The sequence below is a fragment of the Montipora capricornis genome, chromosome 3, assembly GCF_036669925.1.
Source record: "Montipora capricornis isolate CH-2021 chromosome 3, ASM3666992v2, whole genome shotgun sequence".
NCBI lineage: Eukaryota > Metazoa > Cnidaria > Anthozoa > Scleractinia > Acroporidae > Montipora > Montipora capricornis.
In genome coordinates this window covers 46683189-46705688 of record NC_090885.1, presented here as the reverse complement: position 1 = coordinate 46705688, position 22500 = coordinate 46683189, and the positions used below count along the sequence as shown (strand labels likewise).

The window sequence follows — 22500 nt, the reverse complement described above, 5'->3', positions numbered from 1 at the left end:
GGAATATAAACGCACGATCGGATTGATTTATTCGTTGAAGATACTGATCTTCGGAGGTATGCTGAAGGCGAAAATCCCTTCGATTACCAATTTATTTTAGGAAAAAAAACTTGTTATTTGAAAAAAATCCATCAGTTGATCAATATAAAGCTAAATTCGGGAGCTAATCAATGCCCATTATGACGTTAATTGCTATGAAGGCCTTTAATTCTGCGCAGCTTACTCCATGAAAAAAGGCAATGTGCTCGGGGATTTTAAGAGTTTTTGACAGGCATACCTACTCGTTTCGTTTACCATTAATTCCCATAGATCATCTCCTATGAAAACTAACAAAAATATTTAATTCATTACGATTATCTAAAACGAAATAAAGAGCAGTAGCTGCCACGTAATCTGGAATTTGAATATTATCGAGCTGATCATTGTTTATCATCGGTCGCTTGGTTTTCACCGTCTTCTTCGTCACTTTTAAAGCGATCTAAATCAAAATTGTTGTCTCTAGTATCCCCTCCTCTTACAGGAAAACCGTAAAAGATCCCTTAGATCCCTAGATCTTCTGAATCTGAAAAAAAAAGCATGAACCCCATCGTTTGATGCGTTATCTGGCACATCGGCTGTTGTTTTCGCGTGATTTGATCGCGCGATCGAAAGGGCAAAAAAGCCAGCCCTTGTGGGGTCTCTTATCAGCTGTCAAAATAGGCTCACAAGATGTTAAATGATTGGTCAATTATCCTACTAAATCTCCATAACAACAAAACATATAGATTTTCTAAGGGAGAGTGGGTAGAGGCCTTAGATCAAGCCGCCGTTTGGGTAATTCAGGTGTCGTTGCGCGCGGCCAGTTACGGCTGGTTTGGATGCCAATGGGTTAAGTGTGGTTGGTTCAAATCACTATGGGTAAAATCTTTTGGGCACCACATGTTTTTCAAGGAACTTTCTGAGGGGTAAAAATGCAGGGGATTGTTTTTAAGTCGAAGAGTAGGCAACAAGCAAAATTTCGGCCAACTTTGAGCAGAATTGAAAAGCAGCCTAAAATTCATTACACAGGGTGTTTATGCACCCAGCTCTTCAATTCCAGAAAGATGTACATTACAATACAATGAAATAATTATTAAAATCAACTCACTTCATTTCACTTTACTCCATTCCAATAAAATTCACTTCACTTCAATGTGATCCAGTCCATCCAGTGTAGTGCATTCCATAAGTTACCAGAAATCCATGAATTTTATCACTGGATTGCCACATTTAATTTCCATTATTTTGTCTGTTTACTTGTTTTAGTCATGTGTGGGACTTTAAAACAGTTGTGAAATTGGTTGAATGTTCATTACAAGTTTTATAAGGATAAATGGTGTTAACCAACATTTCTAATTTTAGTATTGTCTCCTTCCCTTTCACGCATCACCTTCCTTCTCTCTGTGCCTTCCACTTTGTTAAGATGAGGAGAGGACCGGTAAGTGATAGTTATTAGTTTTAAATGATACATAAAAAGTCAAAGACCAGGCCCGTGAAAGGATTTTGTTCTATTGAACATATCTTTTATCTGTCTTACAAGGAGAGACTAAGGTTACAGAAAGAGGAGAGCTCTAACTTTTTAACTATCCGCTTTTAGCCTTTTTGAATTTGTTTTCCTTGTTTCCAGTGAAGCACAATTTTCGAACCAGCAGAGATATTTGTATTGATGCCACTAACTTTATGGAGGCTTAATCTGGTTAAGCCAAGCAATGAAACTTTGTGCAGAAATAAAGTATTATTTTGTGTTTTTTCGGAATTGTCCTACATGGACATTGAGAATAATCATCTACAACCGAAAGCCTTATGTACCACCTCCTAATATCTTGTATCATGTATCTTCAGGCCACAAACTTAAAGGTATTTTGAACTGACTTAAGATGTGGTGCTTGATGAAACGATAGCTATGTTTCCTTTCAAATTTTGAATCGCTAGATTTAGACATGTATCTCATAAACGATCAGCCTATTTTCAGCTGGTCTTCATCACGTTTACATTTCAAGAAAATTAAATTCTTTACAGTAGCTAGTCAGCAGAGCTAATCAGTACTGCAAAATGAAAGGTTCAGTGTTCGTAGAAGCTAGGTCACAAGTGCCTAGGTTTGTTACATATGTCAGTTCAATTTTTCCTCTGGTTTATTTTTTCCAAAGCAGTTTGGGTCCCAGTTTTTTTCCAGCAAGTACATACACTGTAGGTCTAAATTTCCTACTAAACTGCAATTACAATGTTAAACTACTAGGTAATACACCCAAATTCTATAGAGACGTCCTTTTATGGAATGCCGTTTGTATCAAAAATACTGATTGTCATATGTAAAACTTATCATTTAATAAGTAAAACTTATTGGTAAAAGTTAAGAATCCAATTCCCACCAACGTGTCGCCCAACACGTCGGCCAACGTGTCGGTCGACTGTTGGTCGACTGTTGGCTGATGCGTTGGCCGCCGTTTAATCTTATAACATATAAGATGCGTGGGTGGCGTGTCGGTGACTCATTTGGGCCCTATTGAACTGTTGAAAACCTAAACATACCTTTTTCAAACTGAACGGAAATGTCTTCGACGGAAAGTGAGAAATTTACTTTTGACCACCATCTTGTATTTCGTGATATTAGAACCCACTTTCCATTACGACAAGTGTTATTAGAACCCAGTTTTCACTCTGGCAAACGCGTTGCCTGAGACTTCATCTTTATCATCTTCCGCGTTCCCCACCGAACTAGAGAGACCCTTGTTCATCGTCTCATCACTACACATATCCAACCTGGAACTGTCATCTACTCAGATCAATTCACTCCGTACATACCCCTCAACCAGCTAGGATATATCCATGTATCAGTAAATCATTCCAAGAACTTTGTGTTGGCCGACGTGTCGGTAGTGTGTTGGTGGTGTGTCAACCGACACGTTGGTGGGATCGGATTCTTAACTTTTACCAACTTATTGCTCTCTAAATAAAACATCTTAGCTCATACATAAAACTTGCTACAAAATGTAAAACGTGTCATGCCATATATAAAATATAACTTGTCACGCAATATGCCTATTGGAACCCAGTACCGCGCCAAAGGGCGAGAACGAGGCGATGATCTAAACAACTATCACCCAATTTCTGTAATCTCAGTTGTGGCTAAAGTGTGTGAAAGAATGCTTTATGATTAATTGTATGTCTGTTTAGAAGAGCACGAAATCATTTGCAAAGAGAAATATATTCACTTGGCTGTCACGCTCAGAGGCCCAGACACTTGGGCATATAACATTAATTTTATCATTGCACGATAAACAATGTTTTTGCCAGATCTAAAAAGGCTTTCGACACAGTTGATCACAAGATCCTCTTGTCAAAATTAAGCCATTACGGCATATAATTATGAAAATGGTTACTGATGGTTTGGGTGTTAGTTTGAAAATCGTATACAAATGTGCTCAATCAAAGGGTTACTCTAATTAACTGTCGTTCCCCAGTCGACGATTTTAGGGCCACTACTATTGTTGCTGTATATTGACCCATTCACACCTCAAACGCTCACCAAAGTAAAATTGTCTGGCGTTAGACAGATTAAAATCTGCTAAGTGTCACTCTCAGGGATCAATGGGTTAATGGTCTTCTAAATTGGCAGCCCAGGATGTACGCTGATTTATGGCCATCTAACATATGCAGGTTGCAGTGTAGACAATATTCAGTTCGTCTAAATCAAGATTTAGAAAATGCTCACAATTGGCTGACAGCAAACAAAGTTACTATAAATACGACAAAAAACCGAGTTCGTGCTCATTGCATCAAGGCAGAGGCTACGTATTCTCACAGATTCCCTGACAATTGCCATTAATGATGTCCAAATTAGCCATGTTATTACCGCAAAATCACTAGTACCCATCGAGAACAACTGTGATTGGGGCAGTCACATTTATAAACTAGCAAGAAACTTGATGCTTCTGGCATTGGGTGATAAAATGCACAAGACACTTAAATTTGCTCCTCAAGCAACCTTGGATCTAATCATAGTTAATAGAGGGGAATGGTTATGAAACCCGACAAATTTCTTTGTTGTAGGTTTTTGTTCTCTTTTTTGGCCTTGACCGTGCACAAGACACAACAGTTGTTTACTCTGTACTGAGGAACTAGCCAATAGAAATGCATTGGTTACATAATTCATGCATAGTGTATGAGTGCAAAACAAAAGAATTTGTGCACGGTCATGGACTTTCCAACCTAAATCTTGGCATCTTTGTTTGCTCATTTGATGTTTGCCGAGCTTCCAAACCAGTCCCCTCTATTAACTACGATCTAATATATTCATCCACATTTTGACTATGGCAATGTTGTTTGAGGAAACTGTGGGATAACTTTGCAGAATGAGGTACAGAAATAATTACTAATAGAGCAGCCCATGTTTTGACTTACAATGAAGCTGATGCTGGCCACTTGTTTGAGCTTCTGAGATGGGAGAATCTACCTTGCAATCAGCAAATACAAAATGCTACAATGGTTTATAAGTATCTGCACGGGTTGGCTATGGAATATTTATGTTCTAAGTTTGCAAAGCGTGAAACTGCTTATAACGTCAGAGACTCTTAGAACGAACTAACAGTTCCATTACTACACACAAACTATTGTAAAAATAGCTTTAGCTGCAGCTCCTTGAGAAGTAAGGCTTGCAGAGTCCCTGGGGCAGTTTAAACGCCTTATCAAACAAGTGCATTGAGTAAATAGGTTTAGTCATGGCATTCTTGGAGAGCTTTTTTTTTTTACAGGTTGTATAACAGCTTTAAAATCGGGTGTATGGTAAAGGAGTATTATTTCTCCTACAAGATCAAATCTGTGTAGTGCTAGAAATCTTACTTTTGATTTTTCCAAAGAAACTTGCTTTTCGTCAGCTTGCGAACAGGCCATTTTGCAAAATGATTAATTTCCTGTAAAGATAAATGACAGTTTATTGATATAAATTGTAATGATTCAAGTAATACCATGTAGTTACTTTCCAGAAGTTGTATATTGCTAGATATGTAATTGAAAATCTTAGAGACAAATATTCATGAATCTTGTATAAAACAAGTTGTACAGTATTGCCACCGGAGAATTTCACAGTTTCTTCATTATGAAAAGAAGTCCTAATTCAAAACGTCAGCTTTCAAATTTCTTCACAGTAGTCAATTTGATAAACCATTTCTGTATTTCCCTTCCCCACCAACACAGCACCGCAGCTTTGTTAGAAACTAAACCCCTTTATTCTACATGTGAAAGAGTATTTTACTTTTACTACCCCTGAACCAATGTTTTTGACCCAATAACAAGACAACATTTCTTTTAGACTTGACAAATCATACTTCGTTGTCTTCATTTCCCGCCTGGTCCCTCTCATTGGCCTCCAAGGCAGGTTGTTCAGCTGGCTTAAGGAAGACTGAATGCCCTGGTTGCACTTCTCTGTGGTAGAGATCATTCCAGTTCTTGGTATCGTCTGACAGAGAGCTGACGAACTGTTGCGCCAAACATCTGGGCCCAGTCCCTCATGCTCTGTATGGGGTGTCATGTTTATGTGGTGTTATCGTCACAGGTTTCAAATGCTGTATGTTAGGCATGGACGAGATATAAATGGTGCATTTGGTTACAGGATACCATGACTTGGGATTTGTAACATAGTGCAATACAGCCCAAGAATTAATAATGCATGCGCTGGAACTTCTTTTTGGTCCCCAGGGTGGCAACTTCTGGTGGCTTCTTGTGGCTCCTGAACCACAATCCTACCAGCCGCAAGAATTTCTTTGCGGTTAGAAGTTGGCACCACAAGAACTTTTTTTCTGTTAAGAAATCCGGACTGCAAAAACTTCTTTGCTGCAACATCTCAGAAGGAAGGTAATATACAAAACTTGCAACAATTAAGATGAAAAATTTCAGGTCAATGCACGGTCGATCTCAGGAGTTACATGTATCATATGCAAACAAATGTTGCAACAATATGATGATTTTTTAGTATGTTTGCACAAAGACTTTTCACATGATAGGACTCTAAAATCCCATTCAAAGAAATGTTTATGAAGGTAGCAATGAGAACACCTTTTTCCATGCGAACCGTTTGTATGACAGTCACCGCAAATGTAGATTGTTGTCACACTGTCGAGTCGAGCGATTGGGTCAAAAATCAGCTGCCTTCGTGTATAGTTTCAAATCAGCTAGATATGTGGTTTGATGAGTTTTTGTCCATGTTTGAAATTCCTTTTATGCGACTTATCAAATTAAATTAAGGTTGGTTGTGAATTCGACGCTCAGTACACGATCACTATGTTGATGGCTGAGAAGAAGATCAACATGAATCAAGTTTAATTTTCCTGGAGTCCCAGAGAGGCAGATTCTCTAAGGCAACTTGATGGGGAACTTGTTTTGTTTGGACTTTTTCTGTATCCATTCCGCGTTTGCAAAGCCAGAAGAAATGAAAAGTAAATACATGTGCTGAGTAATATCTTGCCAAAATAGCGGATATATTCCAAGGCGAATTGCATGAGAAAAGCGTGACTGAGTTGTTTATAGCACATAAATTGTTGTTATGCAAATTGAAGGCACACAAGGTGATTTCGATCTCCCAGGTGACATTCTAGTTCTGTTGATAAAATAATGTTTCTTTAAAGGAGTTACAACTGCAGAAGCTTTTGTTTGTTATTAGTATATTGTTATATTATAGTATATTATTCGTAAATTATTAGTATTGTTATGATACCACGAATTTTCTGGTACCAAGGATTGGAGGAAGACATCACACGACATTTGCTGACACATGACATTGTAACCTTTTTGCCATTATTTAGAAGTGGTTTGTTACTAGTACAGTGTACGCTTCTGAGCCTACATGTACTTGTTGGTAATTAATGGCGTGATTGAAGGATTTTTTTTCTGAAAGTACTGCTTTGAAACATTCACACTCACTTGCCTTTCTTTAAGCGAGTTTGTTTTTTCTTGTGGATGTTTTAATAGTTAACATACTTTTGAAATCCAAAGAAAAATAAAAATTGGGCATTTTAGCACTTTAACAATACTACTTTTACATTTTTGACAATTCATTCTGTACATTTAGTGAGAAACAGGAGTATATACTCACATGCCACTGAGCATTTCTTCAGGCTGCATGATTTGGCGGGTCACTGGGATCTTTTACAAAGATTACCTAGCTCTCCATCCCTCCTCATAAAAATCTTTTGAGCTTGAGTCCATATAAATTAAAAATGTTTATCCTTCTTGACTGTAAGACACTTCCTGAAAAGCTTCTTATTTCTTTCTGTAAGGCTTTGGTTCAGAAAGATCCTGCTTTCCTCCGAATATCCTAAATCATGAGATGCGAGAATTTTTTTTTTTTTGCGTTATAAAATCTTTCCCTCACATTGCATCTGACCAACTTGACTGTACTACATGGTGATCCCTTACTTGCTCCATCATTAGATTTAGCCTTTTTTATCGCAAGACGATGGCTGGTCGAAATGACATCCTCATGTTTATTGACACCAATTTTCTCACCAATTTTTAGAACAATATCGTTTGTCTGGTTCTCAGGACCAAGTGGAATTCCTTTAACTTTAACCAAGTCTCTTCAAGAATATTTTGCCAAGTCATGGAGGGAACCCTTTAGAATCTTCAATTGGTTTGTAGTACTCTGACGCTCCACTTTCAGGCTTCTGTTCTCATTTATAAGTCATAACTTCTCTTGCTCATAGGCAACCATTTTAGCAAGGATCATATTTGGCATTAATAGATGCAACTGAACTTCAGGCCTCTTCAAGGGATTCATATGATGGTTTCAGGCCTCCTTCAATCTCTTTTTCAAAGTTGCTTCTAATCATTGAAGAATTGCATCCTAGCCAATAAACGAAGCACTACTGCTTTTTTTTTTAATCACTGTGAAAGACCATGTATTCCTTCTTTCTGGTAGTTGCCTGATGATCGCTTCATAAGAAGCATGAAACTCAGAGGTGTACTGCAGTAGGTCAAGCCTCCAAGAACTTGTTATTGATTTTCAACATCAGCAACAAAAATCATGAATTTGTGTGAGTTTGATTGCAGAATTCAATCGCACGCAATCCATAGATTGAGTTCAGTATACCATTTTACAGTTGTTTGCTCAGTGACTTAGCCTATGAATGGCTGCGAGGCTGCTGGTGACCTTATATTGATACAGCTAGACCTCACTGCGTTTCTCATGTAAGTGGTGTTGTTGTAATTCTAATTAATCTACATTAACATTAGAAAAGCACAAAGATTTGTATCAATTAGCAGGGTCACCAGCAGCCTCATTTCTATTCTTAGGTCAGGTAACTTAACCACAACTGTAAAGTGGCCTATTGAGTTCGAGTGAAGTTCAGTTTGATTGCATTCGATTTATGGTGGGATAGTAGGAGCTACCAGGAGTAGCAATATTATTGGATTCCCATTTTTTTCAATTTTTTATTTTTGAATCAGCCCAGCCAGCATTACTCGTCGGAAAACCCAGTTTCAATGCATTTAATACCTCCAAAGTCAGTTCCCTGGGTTTTTGTTTAACTTGTACCACACACAACCCAGTTTACGCTCTCAGAGTGTTTTGTTAATATTTGCATTGAAATGTTCATTATTTTTATGTTAGAAGTGTTATTGCATTGCGTAAAAGCTTTCTAAATGCGTGATGATCCTGTGGTATCCATCCATCAAATTGCCTTCACTTTTCACACCTCATCTGTGGGCTTGAATTATTAATTTTCAGAGCAACAGTATCCTGTTATCCTAAGAAATCATGGTTTGTTTACATCTATAACCACTGTGACAGTGTTTGTGAAAATATGGCACCATTGCCATTACATATATTACAACACCTACCCATGAGTAAGGCAATGGCTCTCTATTCTTAAACGTTAGCTTAGATTGACTGTCAATCATTTGGTGTGCCAGTTTGTGCCTTACATAAGTTACCGATATGGTTTGTTATGATCATGTCATGGTATCTGTATAACCTTTTAAAACTATGCTAAATTGGATACATATTATTTCCTGGATGTACTTTTCCAAAACGAGAGCGAGTGTTTCATTGGGGTATCCAAACACCGAGAAACAAATGAAAGAACGAGGCCGTAGGCCAAGTGCTTTTATTGTTTCGAGGTGTTTGGATACCCTGATGAAGTGCGAAGCATGAGTTTTGGAAATAACTTCTCATAATCACTCTCAAACAAATCATAAACAAAGACTTCCAATTAGAATTGTTTGCTATCTAACATTCCTTCCTGGATAATTTCAATATCAAAGATGTTTTTCATTGGCTTAATTAACTTGCATCTATGATGCAATTTAATTTATTCTGAGATGTGAAAGTTACATTTACAAGTTCAGTAGTGGTTTAGTCAGGATGTATACCGCAACAAAGTCTTTCGAGAGATTTCGGCAGTCGAAAAGTGTTGATAACGCAGTACCGAAATCAACAGCCTATAAAACCAAATGGTCGTGTAAGGTTTTCGAGGAATAGAAACAGAATCCATTAGTGAAGTCCTGTACTTTGGAACCCAGCGGGCCTTTTTACCACGAAAGACTTTGAAGAAAGAGTACAAACTTTGGACACGGCCATTACATACATGTAGATGTAAATATTCATTGCTTTTGTGCAAGTTGTCACTGTGCATATTTTAGTGGTATATACCACTTTCACTGGAGAGTGGTATATTGCTTTTTATTGGGTATCCAAACACATGCATGTGAAAGCTAATCCTGAAAAATTTCAAGTAATGATCCTTGGAGAAACTAGCCGTAAATACAATTTTAAAGTAGGTGATATTGAAATTAAGAAAAAAGATCAAATTAACTAATTAGGGGTTAACTTAGACAGCAAATTAACGTTTAGTAAACATGTTTCCGACATCTGTGATCGTGTTAACAACCAGCTTAAGGTTATTAAGCGTTTCAGAAATATTGTATCCAGTAATACTAAAACTAGGTTGTATAAAGCTTTCATCGTGCCGTATTTTCTATATTGTAGTAATGTATGGCACTTTTGCGGAGCCGGAAACGCGCGAAAATTAGAATTGCTAAACAAGCAGGCTCTACGTCTTATTTTTGATGACAATAACAACACATATGAAACTCTGCTCAACAATTTGAATACGACAACTTTACAAACAAGAAGAATACAAGACATGCTTATAATGGTCTACAAAGCCCTTCATGCTTTAACACCTGCGTATATCACATCCTTACTTATTCTGAGACGCAATACCCAAGGGCTTAGAGGTATAAATAAGTTGTACCAACCTTGTGTGAACACTACAAACTATGGCAAAAACTCATTTAAATTCACTGCAACCAAATACTGGAATATCTTAACTGATAAACTTAGAACCGCGCCTAGCGTAACTAATTTTAGGAAGAATATCAAGTCATATATATTTTAGTTTTTATTATGTCTTATCTCATTGTACATACTTTTGTTTAGTTTTATCGTAATATTATAATCTAAGCTATTGTAATTTAATATCGTTGTTATTGTGTAGTTTGCATTTTTATTTTAGATTACATTCGGAGATACTAGCATATTTCTTTGCTACTCTAAAAAAAATCCGAATCGAAATAAAGTTATGTATGTATGGATGTATGTATGTATGTATGATGTGGTATACATGCAGTAATTTGCAGTTGACTTTATGAATTATTAATGAATTTGAGAATTGCGTTAGCAGGGTAGTGGTGCTCCAATATGAAATTCGTTTCGATTTCAGGTGATCAGTATCAAAGACAATGACACCCTATCTGCTCTGCTGTCTGTAGAGTTGAAAGCCAACTTGCTCATAATATTGTCAGATGTGCAAGGCATTTACAGTGGCCCTCCTGATCGGCCAGAATCTCGTCTCTTGGACACTTTCAGACCCAATGATGTAAGCAATATTGAATATGGGGACAAGTCTCGTGTAGGACGTGGAGGCATGGAATCCAAGGTCAAGGTATAAATACTGATTATTCAACTGGAACCATAAGCACCCAAAACCTATGGAGGTTCAATCCATTTTTTAAGTTTAAGTATAGGTTATTTCACGGTTGGTGAGCGCATACGATTTTTATTCACAAGTTGTGTGAAACAAACTCACTCGCTGCGCTCGTTCGTTTGTTTTACAAAACGAGTGAAAAAAATCGTACAAGCGAACTAACCGTGAAATAACTTGTTTATTATATACATACCGACATTCATAAGCGAAGATAACTGAAAAATAAATGTATCTTTATTTTCTTTCAAAGGAAAACATTGCGCAGTCAAGCCGCCTCACAGTTCGAGAATTGCACTGAAATGGCTTCCTTGTAAAATACTTTAAATCTAATTATCAAGCAAAAATGCTGTTAAAAGGCAGAACTAGTTGAAATAAAATAAGGCATCCTAAAAATATTGTCAAAATAGTTCGAAATATGAAATACAGAAGTGAAAACCTGAGACTTCATTTTTTGTTGCCACATGCTTGAATTGACAAACACTAGTCAGAATCCGAATCAAGAGGTTTGATTCATTTATAAGTTTTGTTTGGGTTCTCTTCTCGCACTGAAAGAGTGGGCGATTGATTTAAAGTGTTCATTGCCACACTAATATGTCCTCCGCTTATAACAGCTCCCGAAAAAAGAGAAAGGGCTGCTGTGCTGCATGCTTGCTTTGCTGAGAAAAAGTTGGACGAAATTTTGGATGAGTGAGTTTGTCAAACTCGTGCTTTCTTTTCTCCGGAATAGAAGAGCCAGACTGGGGAGCTCTTTCTGCTGAACTCAGTCCAGTGAAAGTGTGAGACATGTTCAACTGTTGTTTCTGTGAGACCGTAGAGTAACTAATGATACTCTGTACGTTTTTGTGTCCTGACAGTTGCATAATATCAGTTGGTGGCATGTTGTTGTTGACTAAAGTTTGAATCATAGTTTTTCTGCCGCTCTGGTTTTTGAAGTTTGGCCCGAGTCCGGCTTTCTGTGCCATTGTTTTCATTAAGGTATTAAGCTTATTTGCACCAACTGGACCTTTTTTGAACCACGGTTTGCCAGAGCCAGATTTTACATTGTTCATTGCCAAGTAAAACGGTGCATTGTCGGTTTTCATTTCCACGGGTCGCTTTTCTGCATAGACTTTGTTTGTTGTGAGAGCGTGGCTGACTGACGTAATCAACATCGTTTTGAGTTTCTACCCCACGGACAGTGGTTTGATTTTGTTTTCTTGCCTCGGCTTGTCGGCTTATGTGAGCAGCGTCCACGAGAGTGAGGTCAGATTTAGCTTGTAGGTGGTCAGACAGTGTATCATCAAGGACTCCAACAATAATTGTCTGTAGGCCTTTACTGGACATTTCTCGTTGTTCGGCACAGCAAACAGCAATGGCTCTTACATTCCGTGGATCGTTTCCTGAACGAGTTTTGGTTTCTCTTTCTTTGAATTCGAGGTACTCCTGCCCTGTGGAAGTTTGACAAAGTTTTACCTCTCCCCAACACATTTTTCTGTGCTCCTTGCAGCTTCGTAACCCGGACTTAAAGCAAGAGAAGCATTAGGCTTGTTGCCCTTGCCTTTCAGTTTTGGATCCCTTTGCTTTGACTGAAGCGCTTTCCGAGTTTGCTCGAACTGGACGTCTTTCATAAGGCAAAGTCCACAGTTTTTTTTTTCTTCAAATGGGGTTCAAAGCTAGCCAAGAATGCCCTCAAAGAATTAGGCTCGTATTCCTCATTGTCTTCTTTCTTGCGAACCGTTATAAGGAACTCACTGAGAAACTTGTTCAGCTCTTGAGGAGTCAATACATCCATTTGTCTCATCTCGCGTTTCAAAACAAGAAACTCGTGGAACAGATCATATTTGGTCTGTTTTTTGGTATTTTCATTTTCCTGTCTGTCTACACACTCTTCTTATGATGAATCTAGGCTCTGAAAACGGTTAGTCTGATTTGAAGCCATCTTTCTAAAGAAAATGCGCCAAAGCTCTTAGAAATGTGCTATTTGTCAGTCAAGAGGAGCGGTGAACAAGCGACACGGTTTTGTTCACTAGTGAAAATAATGAAAAAGCCAATAAGGGCGTAGATACGTCATTTTTCAGTAGTGAAAAAAATTGTATGACGAATCAGCTGCCTTCTCTCGTGTGCGAAGAGACTATTTTTATTTCGATTCTTTTTGGCGCGTAAATCTCAGTGTGTATGTAATAAAGAGCAAGACGACATGGGTAATCGTTATGGCTGTTGATCAGCGAAATTCCAGACAATTGGGACTGTTTGAGTGTCTGGAAATAACATTTTAAATGAAATTGTGAAATACTTTGATATCAACCCAGAGTCATACTTAAGCAAGTGGAAAGCTGCATAATTTATAAATTGTTGAAGGTATATAGGAGTACCACTGGATCAAAATTTAAAATTATTACTGTGTTTTCTTAGATTTTGGTCCTTTTTATAAAAAAGCTGTTTGCTAAATCAGGTGTTATGAAGTGAGCAGTCACCATTCAATGCCAAAAAGGACTGCAGCTTCATGGAAATAAGCTACCATCCCCATGCATGGTGGCCATGTGTCTGCACAAATTGTTTCCCAAATTTTCCTGTGATTTTTTAAAATTTATATTTGTTTTGAATAATCATTGCAGGAGTTTATTGCATGCTGTGAACTAGCACAAAAAAAAACGTGGCTCACCGTACTTTAAGTCAGCGAAACAACACCATTCTTTCCAGCATCATTGTTAAGTTTATACCCTCTTAAGGGACACTATTTTCCTTTGTGGGAATAAAAAAGAGTTAGTTATGCAAACTTTGGTAACAAAACAACAGCACAATATTGTAGATGGAGAGACATTATTTTTCAAAAAGTCAGCAATGGCAACTTTGAAACATTGAGTGAAAGTATCTAATGGGTTTCTCATCCTCGATCATGTGACCTGGACATCCGTGTATCTTCTGCATTCATACAGTGATAGCAATCTTGTTGTCCCATCTTTGGTGTACATGTAGCAATGGATGTTTTAAAGTTTTGAGGGAACTTTCTTAGTTACCATGACAATTTACATGTTTAAAACCTACTTGCTTTTTAGGCAGCTAAGTGGGCCCTTGAGAGAGGCACCAGTGTGGTAATAGCAAATGGCACCAGTAGTGATTATGTGATTCGTCAAGTATTAGATGGTCGCAAAGTAGGAACATTCTTTACTTTGGTGGATGAGACAGGGCCATCTGTGGAAAGCCAGGCTGCTGGAGGTATGTGAACTATGGTATGCCCTGAGATTTTGTTTATGAAAAGTCTTCTTTAACTTTTTCGTCAGTAGCTTCCTTTCTGAATGTAGCAAAAAATTAGCTTGATATTTGGTGCCAGCAGACAGCCTTCCTTAATACCATTACTGATTGGCTCTAATAGCTCCCGAATGACGTTCTGTCTTTCGTGGATGCCATCATGAAACTGTCTACTGATAGTAGTGAACGTAGAAAGCCAGCCAAGCTTAGGAAGCAGCTCTTAAAGTCCTGAGCACCCAACAGTGGCAATTGAATGAATGTGATACTAATGACTGTTGGCATTTTCAACATTGAACCATTTGATTACTTCTGAAAAAAACCACTTGGTCCAGTGGCAGTTACAAAAAGTATGAATTATTGAATCATTTTGTCTGCAGTAAAGACAGAGCACATTTTCTGCAATACCATACATGAACAGTTCTCTTTTTGTGACGACAATTCTGTGTAAGAGTTTAAAGTAGAATTCTCTTAGTTTGTTATCTCTGCAAATATTTTTCACACGGGAGAAATGATGCCTTGCAAGTATTTTTTCAGGAAGGAAGTCTCTTTCCCATTTCATGTTAGCGTTTATTTCCTGTTGATCTTTACTAATCAAGAGCCAGTAGTAATTTCTATTTTTCATTTTAAGTAAATCTGATGAAAGGTCCACTGAGAGCTGGAAGGAGCTTTTGGACAAAATACTAGTTTTATCAATGTGGTGTCTCCGTGCGTCCTCTATCACATCCTTAGGAATCGCAGAAACAACTTGCATGTATTGTAAGAAATTACCGTTCAGTCGAAATTTCCTAAAAAATTCCGAGTAAGAGAGTACCTTACCATCATCTCCTAAGATACAGTACCGCCTAGAAGTATTGACCCCTAGGGACGAGGCAATACCTCGTCTTTGCCGCAGGTAGTGGACGCGTGGCACCAAGGTATGCAAATTTTTTTCCCTCGGTAAAACCGAGGTGCACTTTGCCGCGGGAAATTTGCCGCGGGAGAAAAGACGAGGCTTGCCGCGGGAAAGAACAATGATTTGTTTCTCTTGTAAAATAAGCGGAAGACTGTCAAATTTTACATCTCATGGTGTGAAGAATCGATTCTTAATGCAAGAAATTGTAATCAAAATGAGAAAGTGTGCCATTTACGTAAGGACTCAAATTTTATAATCTTTATATAATGTAAAACTCAAGACTTCTTTAAAGATACAGTGTAAGCGACAGCTTGATTATCCAGCCAACGCAACACTCGTTGTTCTCCAGGTTGTAATACTGTATGTGTGCGTGAGAAATTATTTGTTTGGTTTTGGAAATGGTTCAATTGTATCTCCTTTCGTCTAAGCCTGACTTTATTTTATTTGGAGACCTGAAATTCAAACTTGTGCGATTGTCTTCGTTTTATCATCGCCATTTTGGTTAAAAGCAGGTATTCCTTCCACATACATTGTATTATTGTTTAACTTGTCAAATTTCAATTTTAATCGCAACATTCTTCCGAGGCATCGGAGCCTTTGTCGGTACTATTTTGAGACCAAACGTACCGACGAATAATTTAAGAATGGTTTCTTTTTTCATCGCTTTTCATCAGCAATAAATTGTTATATCATAGCAATTGCAGCAAAATACATTTTCGCGTTGTTTTATCATTTGTGCAATAGTGTACTTGACTTCCATAAATATTTTTTAATTGCAGCATGTTGATTACGCATGGAAAATAAATTTAAGGATAGACTGTAGTTAGTGGAGAAAAGAAGTCTCTTACTTATCTGAACGCTCATCGTTTGCATACGAATTTTAAGAAATGCAAAACCAGCAAGCGAAACAAACTTTAGAATGTTTGAACCATCTTTGCTCCAGTGCTCACGTTGCGCTTTCACGTGCAACTCTTTTCGCAGCGGGCGTCCACTCATGATAAATTTGCATAACCATGCCGATATGCACCAATGATTACCCAGAGCACGAAAGCAATCTTTTCAGTTTAGATCAAATAATTTTCGACTGTTTCAGGGGTTTGATATCCTGGGTTCTTTCCTTGGAGTGTTTTTCTTTTTTGTGATTTGTTACACTAAACAACCTTAGAAAGTAATACTGCAGTAGGAAACCACAAGAAGTCGTAACTTGGTCATGCAAGGTTTTCGAGCTGTTCACCCTGAACATGTAAGCTTTCAGTTTGTAAATATTGTCAAAACCCTGTCCTGTTTACAGGATATCGAAATAATAAATGAATAAATGTATGTTCCGTGCGCTGAGCTGCAAAAAACAAGCGGACATTTTCTCCCATAAACTTAAATGTATAAAATGACGGCGAAGTCCACGCAAGTGGGACAAGCGTTGAACCTTCGAATGAATAGTCCACCATAAGTCTTCGAAATAATCACTGCATGTCGCAAAGAAGGTTTCAAATGTGGTCAGAATCTAGCTACAGTACGGATATTCTTTTCGCATGTAAAAGGAAACCAAGGTGCATGATCAGCGGCTATAACCCTCTTTGCTGTTCGCAATTTTCAGCCGAAACTTGTTCAGTTTCTGTTGTTCGGTGGGATTTCAACATTACAATCTACAATACCTTATCGAAACACAAAGTCAACGGAAGCCCAACTCTACCGCGGAATTTTAATTACCAAGGGTTTACCTCGGTTGACTTTCCCGCGGCAACTTTGGAGCCTAGCCGCAAATTTCCCTCGGCAGAAAAGCGGCCTACCGCGGGAATACCGAGGGAAAGTCGCGACAGGGTGACGCGGCAATGACGCGGTAAAGGGGTCAATACTTCCAGGCGGTACTGTATCTTGAACTAGAAAGACATTTCTATTCAACCAACTTCTATAAAAGAATGAATGGCCGCCAATTAAAATATCTTTATTGTTGAATAATACAAACCGGCAAAACTGCGTATTATAAGAAATTTTAAGTTCTAAGAAATGTAGTAATATCAACTTATAGAAGTAGGGAAGACACATCTTATCAAGAAAATTCTTATCATAATTACAACGTAGCAGGAAGTTCAAGCCACCGTATTTATCGAGAAAGTGGTTGGGAATGACCTTCCATGATTTGTCGTCATGCACAGGTATACTTTGTACGAACCTGGATGTCCATGCCAGTTTAAGTGATTTAGCCATGGTCTCAATGCTTGGAGCACGTAGGCCACCTTTGTTATAGTCTTGGATCATAATTTTGCGTTTGATTTTGTCTCTTCGATTTTTCCAGATAAATTTAAAGACACTTGAATTAACAGCTTGAACCAATTGTGTTGGGAAATCGATTGTTGAAAGTGGGTGAACTAGCTGTGAGATGCCCAGGGATTTCGTTATAAGACACTTACCAAAAAGAGTGAGGTTCCTAGAGTGCCATATGCCAAGAACGGTGTCAAGTTTTTGCATCTTGCCTTTAAAATTGAATTCCTCGTTTTCGTTTTCGCGGTTCTTTGGGCCACTTAAAGTTAAAGGGTTCGTCCTTGCAATTTCTTAATGACCCTAACCAAAGCGCTTTGGTTTTTGACGGGTTCAGCCTGAGGCCAGATAGATTTCCAAAGGAATTAAGAACCGTGATAGCTCGATTGACCGAATTGCAATCATTGCATAAAAGAGTTGTGTCGTCGGCAAACTGGCTTAGTTTAAGGTCTTTTTGAAAGACTGTTATTCCTTTTATTGTTTTGTCTTGTCTGATTTTGCACGCTAAGATTTCCCCCCCTACGATAAATAAATAAGGGGACAAAGGGCAGCCTTGTGTCACTCCCCTCGACAGTTTAAAGAAATTTGTGCAAAATCCACTGTTGAGAACAGCTCTCTCCGAATTATTATAGAAAGTCGAGACCCATTGTTGTGTACGGTCTCCAAAATTAAAGAGTGCGAGACTTCTTTTAATGAAGCTCCATTCGATAGTATCAAAAGCTTTACAAAAATCAAGCTGTACAAGGATACCTGGAATATTTTGTATTTTTGTTTGTTCTACTACATCGTTGACCAATCTAATATTTTGCCCAATGTATCTACCTTTCAGAAAGCCAGTTTGGCCAGGACTTATTAAGAGATCCAAAACTTTTTCAAATCTCGTAGCTATGACTTTTGATGCAATTTTATAGTCACCAATTAATAACGTAATCGGATGCCAATTTGCAAGCTTTAGGAGGTTTGCGTCTTCTTTTGGGAGGAGAGATATTACACCTCTTCTCTGGGATATTGACATCTCGCCTTTCACATATGCCTCATTAAAACAGTTTACTAAGTCCTGTCCTAGTAGCTCAAAGAAACAATTATAAAACTCCCAAGTAAAACCGTCTTCACCTGGTGATTTCCCGCTACTGAAAGTCCGCAGTACTACTTTGCACTCTGTCAGTGTAATTTCGCCTTCTAATTCGTTTCTCTGTTGGTCTTGGAGTTTAGGAGTTTTTAGACTTTGTACAAACAAATCGAACAAGTCGTTTTCCTCTAATCCGGAGTTATACAATTGCTTATAAAAGGTTTCAATTTCGTTGAATATTTGGTACTCATTAGTCAAGGTTGTACCTCCTGCTTCCTCCAGCTTTTTAATTGACTTACGATTGTAATTCCTCTTCTCTAGGTTGAAAAAGAAAGCGGTCAGCTTTTCACCTCATTCAATCCATTTACATTTGGAATGTATGATACTACCTTTACCCTTCTTTTGATAAATGAGATCAATTTCTTCTTTTAAATTATTGTATTCATTTATTTCGTTCTTAATACAGTCTGTATTAGGACTGTTAGAAATGACTCTGTCAAGCACTTGTAGTCTATTTTGAATGTCCCTTTCTTTTTGGTGTAACTGTTTAGCTTATTTTTAGAGAAAGGAATAGTGATCCCACGTATCTCCATCTTAATGAGTTCCCATTTCAGCCTTTTGTCCTCAATTTCTGAGTATTTGTTTTGGATGACAGCATAGCTGTCAGTGATCAATTTAACATAAAGTTCGTCTTCTAACAATGAATTATTAAATTTCCATAGCCCAGGGCCTCTATTGTCATTTTCCAATTGCAATTGGACTCTAATTGCTTTTTGATCAGGCACGATGGAAACTAAAGTATCCACATGAGAAACTCGATTTGCCAGGGGTTGTGATACGAGGAAAAAATCAATGCAAGAAGAGAGTTTTAATGTGTTGGATTCGTAGGTGAAACACAGCTTACTTGGATTAAGATTCCTGTATATATCAATCAGTGAAAATTCTTTCATCATGAAAATGAGTTGATTGCGGTATGAGGTGGGTATCCACTGGGACCCACCTTTTTTGTCAACAGCTTCCAGGGTAACATTCCAATCACCGCCAACAATGAGATTTCCAATGTCTACATTTGTTATTAAAAAGTTATTCAGATTGCGCAAAAAGGGTACCGTAATTTCCGGACGATTACTCACACGGCAGATTACCCGCAGCGGTCTATTTTTGTCACAAGGGGAAAAAGCGTTCAACAGATTACCCGCACTGGCCTATTACCCGCACCCCAAAATCGAAAAAATCTTGCTACTGTATTTCCGAGACAAGAACTCACAAACTTGGAGCGATGAATATTCCATGTTGTTGTTTACAAAGCAGAAGATTGACAGCATTTTCTGCTAAGAATTGGCTTTTAATAAAACACTCTCCTTGGTCATTTCTGGTTTGTCTTGTTAAAACGACCTAAATATCCAATGTATTAACGCTAAGACTCGATAGAATACGAATTGAAGGCCAACATCTTTACAATTGATCATTGAGCGCCATTTTGATAGGTTGAGAGAAAGTGGGGGCGAGTGTTAAAAATACCTGATGGAGTGGTGGTTAGGCATACCCAGGGGCAAAAGACCGGGCCTATATAAGAAGTCGCTTAAAACAGGAAAATGCTCTATTACTCAAGCCAGGGGTAGCTAGGAACATTTCACTGATGCTCTGAACAATCCAGCAAATTTTTCACTGTAGTTAGTGTTTTGTTTACACACGTGCCGACAATCACGTTCTAAATAATTATGCGGTGCCGTGAAATATGTCGGCATCTTGTTCTATAGCTTTGAGCGTGCTTTCACAAAAAATGCTTTCAATCTTTCACATACAAAATTGAAAGGAGTGCAGGTGAGAAATGCTTTTAAATTAAGCGAAGAAAAAAGCAGTGAAATACAGTAATCACTTAAACACTATTGATTTGTTTTTCATTCAATTTGCATCGGCTTTCATTGAGGGCTTTTAGAACACTAGAATTAAACATCACACAAATCTTGAATAGGAAGCGTTTTCAGATTGAACTACGGTAACAAACAAGCTTGGCAACACACAAGTTTTAAGGAAGCATCAGTTTAATTAAGTAGTAAAGGTTTGAAATTATTTAAACTAGATCGTAAAAGATTTGTTTTGAACGGAAAAATTTGTGGCATCACAAAATAAACACATTCGCATCTTGTTACGTTTTCAGCATTGAATTGTGTCTCACGATAAACTCTTTCTTAAAATTTAAAAGGATGTGTTAAAGTGAGAAATTCGTTCTCATTTACTTTTAATTCGGTGACAAGTTGTGACATGGTGGAAGGGAAAGATTTTTGTTTTTCATTCAATTTGCTTCGGCTTTCATCGAGCGGTTTTACAAAGACTACGGCAAACAAAGCATCATTTTAAAGATTGAATCAACGAACGAGGCAACACACAGATTTGAAGGAAGTGTTGGTTTAAGTATCCTCATTTTAACTTGTTTCAATCTGTCAAATTCTTACCTGAGATTTAAAAATTATCGCATTACCCGCACCTTCCTATTACCCGCAGCAACCGCGGTTTACTGGAAAATTAACGCATTACCGGCGGGTAATCGGCCGGAAATTACGGTAACTGTTGTTGTAGATCGTTGGGGACATATATGTTGCACAAAGAAATATTTGCGGAGCCGGAGCTCAGGTTAATTGAAATGATTCTTCCATTTTGGTCCCTATTGAGACTTTCAACAGTATAGCTGCATGAAGGGACAATTAAGATACAAACACCACGGCTTTGTGTTGATCCATGCGAAAAGAAAATGTCACCTCCCCATTCATTACTCCGCGTATTCACGTCATCAGGTACTGAATAAATTTGTTGTAAGAAATAGAATTGACAATTTTTATCCTTTAAAAAACTAAATATACTGTTTCTTTTGACACGATTTCTCAAACCCCGAAGGTTAAGTGACAAGATACTGTGTTTTCTTATACGATCAGGGAAAAGATTACCAGCAGAGAATCTGTTAATTAACTGGGCGATGATTAGGAGGGTAACAACAAAAGCATATACATAAATAAACAGGAAACAAGATCGGGGACAAAAAGTACTTATAGCAGAAACAGAAAGCAACGTTACATTGGAAACAACCTCTTGCATGCTGGATTTCTTTCGAAACCCTTCCCCTGTACCAGAGTTACTAAGCAGTGATTTCTTACTGATGATCCTGAAGGTGAAGTCTTAACAAGAATCTTACTGTCAATTGTTCACGCACTAACAAGCAATCCATTTTTCCTCATACCATTTGCTTTTTTGACAACACTACGTCGGTAGGCTGTGAGGTTTTCGTTTAAGAAGATGCGATTTCGTCGTCCTAGTGAAGTAGCATAATTTGACGTGAGAAACAGATCAGACACCGTTATATCCTTGAGCGTTGTACGCTTTTTGTAAAGACTGGATTTAACCTTGTGGCTCAGGAATTTAACAATAATTGGTTTGTTTTGTGATTTGAGCTGGTGAGAAATTTCGATGTCACCCGGAAAGATCGGCACATCCAATACCTCTCCTATCTTTAAAACAACATCCTTGATTGTGGTATGAGCTTCTTGAGGGATGCTGTGAATTTTTAGAGAGCTTTTACGCGTATTTTGCTGTAATTCTTCCAGGTTAAAGTCAATTCTATCTTTTTCCTCGCTGACTGTTTGTAATTTCTGCTTGATAAATTGGAGCTCCTTTTTTAGCTCTGCATTCTCTTTGGAAGGTTGTTCCAACGTGGAGTCCAACTTCTTCCACTTTAGCATTTCGTCTTTGAGAGTTGTTTTTAAATGCAATAGTTCCTCTCTAATTAGGCTAAGATTCTCCTGTTTCATCGACGATAAGGTTTCTTGAATATTAGATAGCATCCCTTTTAATTCGGTTAGGCTTGTCTCAGGTTCGGAGCTGTCGTGGGAAGGAGAAGCTGTTGCATTGCTGGAGTCCGCCATGTTTGGAGGTTCAATGTTCATGCTAAAACTTCCGTTTACTGCCCCAAGAGTCGCTGAATATATCTCTACGTTGGTGGTGGATGATCCAAGCATCGTGTCGATTCGTTTAGTCAATGTTTCTGTAGGCGTTTTGTTGAGAAG

General features: G+C 38.0%; 1 protein-coding gene across 4 annotated transcripts in view; it reads left to right on the top strand.

Annotated features, from left to right (window-relative positions):
- The window catches only part of LOC138043285 (delta-1-pyrroline-5-carboxylate synthase-like), a 183722-nt gene that overhangs the window by 59816 nt on the left and 101406 nt on the right, over positions 1 to 22500 (top strand). For 3 of the 4 annotated variants that reach the window (XR_011131223.1, XM_068889476.1, XM_068889478.1), the window contains exons 5-7: positions 1442 to 1456; positions 10734 to 10955; positions 14033 to 14192. Coding sequence is in view for 3 of the 4 variants with exons in the window: in XM_068889476.1 (XP_068745577.1) it covers positions 1442 to 1456; positions 10734 to 10955; positions 14033 to 14192 (397 nt within the window). In the remaining variant the exon portion in view is untranslated. The remainder of the gene's footprint in view (positions 1 to 1441; positions 1457 to 10733; positions 10956 to 14032; positions 14193 to 22500) is intronic. The other variant, XM_068889477.1, reaches the window with a different exon arrangement.